The sequence below is a fragment of the Pterocles gutturalis genome, unplaced genomic scaffold (assembly GCF_000699245.1).
Source record: "Pterocles gutturalis isolate BGI_N339 unplaced genomic scaffold, ASM69924v1 scaffold38292, whole genome shotgun sequence".
Taxonomy (NCBI): Eukaryota; Metazoa; Chordata; class Aves; order Pterocliformes; family Pteroclidae; genus Pterocles; species Pterocles gutturalis.
Window position 1 is genome coordinate 1 of NW_010114111.1, and position 7,327 is coordinate 7,327.

Here is a 7,327-nt window from a genome sequence, read left to right on the forward strand (position 1 = left end):
GGGGGAGCCTCGGTGCTCCATGTCGGTCCCCTCCTGCGGGAAATATGATCAGCGCCCCTGACGTGGTGGCCTTCACTAGGGAGGAGGAGCTGGACGATGAGCTGTACCGCGAGCCGCCGCTGCCCGAGGAGTACTCGGTGCCACTCTTCCCCTTCGCCAGCCACGGGGCCAACCCCTGGGCCAAGGTCGCCAGCTCCAAGTTCACCCGCGACTTCATCCTCATCTCCGAGTTCTCGGAGCAAGTCGGGCCCCAGCCCCTGCTGACCATCCCTGATGACGCTAAAGTGTCGGGCACTTTCGATCTCAATTATTTTTCCCTTCGGATCATGTCGGTGGATTACCAGGCTTCCTTCGTGGGGCACCCTCCTGGCTCTGCCTACCCAAAGCTGAACTTTGTGGAGGATTCCAAAGTGGTGCTGGGGGACTCGAAGGAAGGGGCCTTTGCATACGTCCACCACTTGACTCTGTACGACCTCGAAGCCAGGGGTTTTGTGAGGCCCTTTTGCATGGCCTATATTTCTGCTGACGAGCACAAAATCATGCAGCAGTTTCAGGAACTCTCTGCAGAGTTCTCCAAAGCCTCTGAATGCCTAAAGACGGGGAACAGAAAAGCTTTTGCTAATGAACTGGAAAAGAAACTGAAAGATCTCGACTACACCAGGACTGTCCTGCACAATGAAACTGAGATACAGAAGAAAGCCAACGACAAAGGGTATTACACAACCCAAGCCATCGAGAAGGCCAATGAGCTGGCCAGCGTGGAAAAATCTATCATCGAGCACCAAGATCTGCTGAAACAAATCAGGTCGTATCCCTACAGGAAGCTGAAGGAGTCTGACTTCCATCCCTACGAGCCCGACTGTGCGCTGGATCAGGCCAACACGGGCTGCGGTCAGGACCTGACTACCTCCGACCTCGCTGAGCCTGGCGAACCGCACCTTTACGCCCATGTGCTGTCCTATACCCCCAAGCTCATCAAAGCCAAGTCTGCCAAATGCTTTGACAAGAAGCTGAAGACGCTGGAGGAGCTCTGCGATATTTATTTTTTCACCCAAACCCTTGACCAGTTGCATCATATCGAGAGGACTTTCAGAGGTGACGTGTGTTACCTCCTGACAGACCAGATCAGCAGGGCGCTCCTAAAGCAACAAAGCGTAACTAACTTCCTCTTCGAGGATGTATCTTTTCTGGATGAAAAACCACCTGAAAAACAGTACAGAGGCTGCCAGGGGCTCAGTCAAGATGCCATTGAAAGAAAGTGTTTGGAAGAGTCCCCTGCTCCTAAAGTGGTCATCAGCCTGGGATCGTACAAGTCCAGCGTGGAGAGCGTGCCCATCAAGATGGAGCCGGAAATCGAGGACTCCCAGGAGCCCAAAATGTCCGAATCCGTGACGTTTGAACACCAGGAGAACCTGGACTATCTCGATGCAGATATTAAAGGCAGCATCAGTAGCGGTGAGAGCATCGAGGTTCTTGGAACAGAAAAATCTGCGTCTGGCTTGACAAAATCAGAGAGCCAGGCCAGCCTCCCCGTCAGCCCCAGTCCCCAGGCGGGCAGGAGTAAGGTGGGCAGCCGGCGGACCGTCAGCGAGGACAGCATCGAGGTTCTCAGCACGTGTCCCTCTGAGTCGCTCATCCCAGAAGATTTCAAAGCGAGCTACCCAAGTGCCATTAACGAGGAACCTTACGTGGATGATGAAGAGGGCGGCCTTCGCTTCACCCCTAAGCTAACCCCAGACAACGCTGACAAGCAGGAAGACATTTTCAAACAGGAAAACTTGGTGCAGGTTGATTCTGCCTGTTGTATCGGAAAGGAGAGTCCCAGCTTCCTCGATCCTCTGCCTGATGTGGGACAGAAGCCCTGCGACGAGGACGGGGTGATCAGGATCCCCCCGCAGCCGTACCGGGGCTGCGCGGGAGTTTTGGGGGCTTCCCCTCCCACGACGGCATCTCGGGGGGGCTCCTTCCCTACGAGCTGGACTCGCGCTACCTGACGGGCAGCAGAGAGGTCAGTAAGAGCAGCCTGGACGAGTGCTCGGACTCCACGAGCTATATCAGCAGCGCTGCCTCCACCTGCTCCGACAGGACCCCTTCTCCGGCTCACCCCGCCTGTCCGGCGAGTGAAAGGCACAAAAAAAAGGCCGGGCAGAACGCGCTGCGGTTCATCAGGCAGTACCCCTTCGCTCACCCCGCCATCTACTCCCTGCTCAGCGGGAGGACCCTCATCGTGCTGGGGGAAGAGGAAGCGATCGTCAAGAAGCTCGTGACGGCGCTCTCCATTTTCGTGCCGAACTGTGGCATTTACACCAAGCCAGTGAAGCACTGGGTCACTTCCCCTCTGCACCTCGTGGATTTCCAGAAGTGGAAGCTGATCGGGCTGCAGAGGTAAATCGAGGGTCTGCTTGCTTATCGCTGTCGAGGTGTACGATAAAAACTTCTTCTCCTAAGTGAGAATTTCAGAGGGGATTGAGCGTGCAGGGGAGGTCTCTAATTACCTACGCAGCTGCCATGAATTTCTGCTTAGGGGATATATTTTAGAGGGGGGTAGATCTGTCCGTCTCTTTATATCCAGCCTCACCTGAGAGTTAATATTGAAAACATCTGCTGGGTGCTTGCTGCCTGGCTCATATTTGACCAGGAGGTTTCCTTCTGGTTTAGGGCTTAGCCTGGAGAAACAGGGAACAGTCACACGAGTCCTGCTGCTTTCCCGGATGATCTGATAAGCTCCCGGAGTCCCCTTCTGTGCTCGACTTTCCCCCATCTCCTGTCAAAACCCTCCCAACATTTCTAGCTAGAATTTTGTTTTTTAAATGGATGTGGGGAGGGTTTTTCCTTGGGGACCTTGATGAAGGGACGATGTGCTGTCGATGAGATCGCTCGGTCAGAAATGGGAGTGACGGCAGCTTGGGCTGCGCTGGCGAGGGCGCGCTGGCCGGGTGGTGTGGGGAAGGGCGGAGGCGCGGAGCCTGCGGAGCTGCTGGGCTCTCATCGAGGGCGTGCAGATGGACAGAGACTTGTTTATACCGAACCTTAGCACGGAAAAAAAGGTCCCAGTCCCCCGCCTCAATCCTGAACTGTGGCTTCTGAGTTTGTCTTAGCAAATAGTGATTGCTCAGCTCTCAAGATTTTGGCCCTGCCTTTGTTCCTGTCGCGAAAAGGATTTTCTTTGTGTGTTACCAGGATGTGTTCCGGCGCTTAGGGTGCAGGTATGACAGGGAATGGCCACTGCTGTCACCAGCATGGAAAAACATGACTCAGAGTGGCATTGCTCAGAGCTGGGCTGGAGCAGCTCCTCAAAGAGTGTTTCTGAGCGGCATGGAAATCAAAATCCAGAAATGTGCTTTCTGGGCTGCTGTGTACTGCGTTGCTGGGGGTTGTGGATGGTGAGATTGTCGTAAGGTGGGAGCTTACCCTCGTTTCTGTGCGCGTGAGGTGGGGTGACAGCCCTGCCACCAGCTGCTCCCAAACTGCTCTGGCTGTCGGAGGTTTTTTAAAGCCCTGAGTGTTTCCTCGTTGCTCAATGTTTGTGGTTAGATGCAATTTTTATAAACAAAAGTCTCTTCTTTTTTAAGAAGTGCTTGGAACATGTGTCAGTCCTGTCAACTCTCCTCCGTGGAATGTTAATTGACTCTTGAGTTTAATGTGGGCACTCTCAGCAAACCATTTGTACGAGGGCTTTGGGAAGGAACTTAGAGGCTGAATTAATTATTCTGGTTAAGGTGCTGTGTCTCATAAGTCCGGACGCTGCCTGGGCACGGGGACAGCCCTTGCACCAGCAGCTGGGGCTTCGAGCCTGGGGGCTGCATCTCCCCCGAGAGACTCCAACCACGCAGAATTGAGGAGCAGAAGGTAGAGTCTGCGTAGGCTTGTAATTTGCATTTCAACAACATGAATTCAGGCGTGTTGGCTAATGGGATGTTGTGAACGTGCTGTGGGTTTGCACCTGAGCAGAAAATCCCCAGGGAATATCCTGGTTTAAGGATGGTTCACTTTTTTAAAGGAAGGGCAGAAGGTTTTGCTTCGCTTGGGGCTTTGACCACCTCGGAGCTGCTCCCTCCCAAAACAGCGACATGGGGGAAAAGTGGACCTCTTGTCAGGGCTGGGGGGATCTGGTTTGGATTTCTGATCCTTGTTCTTGCATCCAGAAGCTTCCAGCTGCTGCAAGATTTTCTTCCGTTCACCAGAGATGTCCCGTCACTCTTTCTGTGTGTTGCTGAGGGAGGAAGCTGCCCTGGAGCACGCTAGTTTAGGAAGTAGCACACGCACGGTGTGGATCAGTGCACATGGAGCTCCAGGGATCGAGGTTCCTTTGGGATCTGGCAGGCTGGAGGGACTCTTTGTCTGTTCTCTTCCATGCCAGGCTTTATTCGTCCATAGAGGCTTTTGTACCAATGCGTGAGCTGGAGGGAAATAGGTGCGATCCGGGGGCACGGACGCAGTCTGCTGCTTAATGGTCGGGTCCCCTCCAGCCGTGACCTCTCTCCTTGCTGTTTCAGGACGGTGTCGCCTGCCGGAGTGAACGTGCTGCACGCCCTGAGCCGGTACAGCCGGTACGTCAGCATTCTGGACGCCGACAGCAAGACTCTCCGCTGCCCGCTGTACAAAGGCACGCTGGTGTCCCGGCTGGCAGACCACCGCACGCAGATCAAACGAGGGAGCACCTACTATATGCACGTCCAAAGTATCCTCACCCAGCTGTGTTCGAAAGCCTTCCTCTTCACCTTCTGCCATCATTTGCACCTTCCTATCAGTGAAAGGGAACCGGAGGAATCCGTCATGACTCGCAGGATGAACTTTCTGAAGCTCCAACTGGGCCTTGCCAATGAAGATATCAAAATCGTGCAGTATTTAGCGGAGCTGCTGAAGCTGCAGTACATTCAGGAACCTGGCCAGGGGGTGAGCCCTCTGCTCAGATTTGACTATGTTCCCAGCTTTTTGTACAAAATCTAGCCTGCCGCGGGCTGTCTGCCTGTGTGCTCAGAGTCTGACACAGATCATCCGCGCTTGACATCGATGCTGCCCACAGTCGCTCTCACACATCGGGAAGGCGCGAAGAAGCCGATGCATTTGCAAGTGTCTCTGCTCCACAGAAACCGGTCTTTGAGGGACTGGATTTCTGTGTGGTTCCCTGATTCCATCGCATAAACCACTGGGCGCTCACTCCTTAAATCTCAGAAGGGGCATTATTAACTTTCCAAGCGGATCGTGGCAGCATCCCTGGGGATTATGGCGTGGAGAGAGAGGTGGGCTGGCTCGGGGATCAGTGCTGACTAGTGTGCAGCCCCCAAAATATTGCAGCGCTCCGCACGCTTCTGCCAGAGCCCTAAGTGCTGTCGGTCCCTTCCGTGGAGCCAGAGGGGAGATGTAAAGGCCACGGGAAGTTTTTTAATCCACTGGTGTCTCACAGGAGTGTGGCTTGGATGCTCCCTGGCAGGGTGGCAGCTCGCAGTTACCCGTCCGCGCGCAGCGGCAGCAGATGGCGTGTCCCTTCCTGCGTTTTGCTGAGTTTGTTCGAGGATAGGTGGTTCCTGGGTGGGTGGGAGCGCAGTGGGGGCACACGTGCTTCTCTCCAGAAGCCGTTTACCAGTTTCTCTCAGCTTTGCTAAGATCTGGAATGGGGAAGGGCTCCTTAATGCTGGTGAGCAGCGAGGTGCCTGCTGCTGTGAATGTAGAGCACTGTGCCTTCATCATTCCTCACCTCCTGCTTGCTGCGAGAAGGGGGCGAGGGAGACCGGGAATCCTCAAAGCACATGAGGTCGAGGGTGGGCTTTTAAGGAGAGAGGGGAACTGAACAGAGGAGGGGGACACCCTCATTTTTAGGTGCTTTTTGTGATGGGGAAATGAACAGTGCAATTCAGTGGAAGCTCCGCTGTCAGACAGCTGGCTGCTCGAGCAGGCTGCCCGTCTCAGGAGAGATCGGGGATGAATGTACTGGATTCCACGTCATATCCATTATTGTTTCTTTTTTTTTTTTTTTTTTTTTTTTTTTGTTGGGGAGTTGACTTTTTTGCTTTGAAGTAAAGCAGGGTCAGCATCGCTGCATGCTGCTTCTGGCTGAGCCTTTGTCGTGTCTCCACTACCTCTCCCGCGGCACTCCTGGGGACTCTGGCCGGGGCAGAACTGCTGCTCTCTGAGCCTGGGTGCCGAGGACTTTCCTTTCAAAGCTTCTGTGCCATAAACGTGCCGCCGGCATGGTGACACTCCCAGATTGTTCCTGTCAGTGCTGAAAAGTTTGTGCCCAGGCACAGCGCTTCCCGCTGGAGTCTCGTAGGAGATGCCGCTCCTTGGCCACTGGTCCCGGGCTGTGGTCTGCTCTGTCCGGTGACGTGTGACGGTAGCAGCCCCCATGGTGCTTCTAAGCAAGAAAAGCCTCGCTAGGAAAGACAGCCTCGGTTTTATTTCTTGTTGTCGCTCTTCTGATGATGGGGTGAGAACAGCTGAGATGGTATAAGATGAGCTGACGTGTTGTTTGGTTTTGTTTTTCTTTTTTAACCCTCTGTTTATTGTGGTGGTGTGTGGCAGAGCTGGAGGTGAGCAGGATGTTCCCCCCACGCCCAGGGAAGTTTCGGTGAACAGTCTGGGGTTCCTCGGCGTGGCTCAGACCCCACGGAAACTCGCTGTGAGGACAGCACCGCTCTGAAACCTGTGTCCTGAGGGCAGGGAGCCTCCTGGGGAGGCTGTTACCTGGCACCAGCATCTGCACTTCGGTACTGTCACCTCTTTCTCTTGCCTCGAAAGGACGCTCTGGGGCAGCGCAGGAGGTACAAAGCGGCAGGGCAGGAGACTGTTTTAAATCTTGGTGTTCTTTCTGCTGGCTTGCAGTGAGGCCAGCTCAGCCAGGCAGGTTGAGCTCGTGGTGTTCTCCAGAGGGATTTCTGAGGTCAAGGTTGCTTGTGACGGTGTTTTCAGGTTGTGGTTGGGAAGCAGCATGGCATCACCATGGCTGGAGGTGAGCGGCGTGCCTGTGCGCGGGGCTGCGTGCCTTCAGAGCATGTCGAAAGGTGTTTTCCTGTCCCACCTGTGCCATCCTGTCGCATGGGAATGGGGTCTGCTGGCGAAAGATTTCGGTGCCTGTTGGAAATGCCCACTTTCTGAAGTGACCTGAGGTGTCCCCTTGTCGATTTGTGTGCACCCCAACGGCCTCCACGCTAAAGCTGAGGCGAGATTCCCCGGGGGAAGTGACGTGGGTAAATGAGTAAGACGGGTGGCAGCGGGCAGAGCAGAGCTCCCCGTGTCCCGCCTGCCCCACAGCTTGGGGAAAGCACTCACCACGGGAGCGTGTTTCCTGCTGGAAAACAACCCGATGCTGTTTGGGTTTGAGGAGGGA

General features: G+C 54.7%; 1 protein-coding gene across 1 annotated transcript; it reads left to right on the plus strand.

Annotated features, from left to right (window-relative positions):
* The first annotated feature begins 44 nt into the window (after positions 1-44).
* On the plus strand, positions 45-4,950 carry SMCR8 (Smith-Magenis syndrome chromosome region, candidate 8). The gene is given in 3 exon segments (XM_010074737.1): positions 45-1,905; positions 1,908-2,385; positions 4,497-4,950. Coding segments are annotated over 3 exon segments (2,793 nt in total).
* Positions 4,951-7,327: the final 2,377 nt, after the last annotated feature.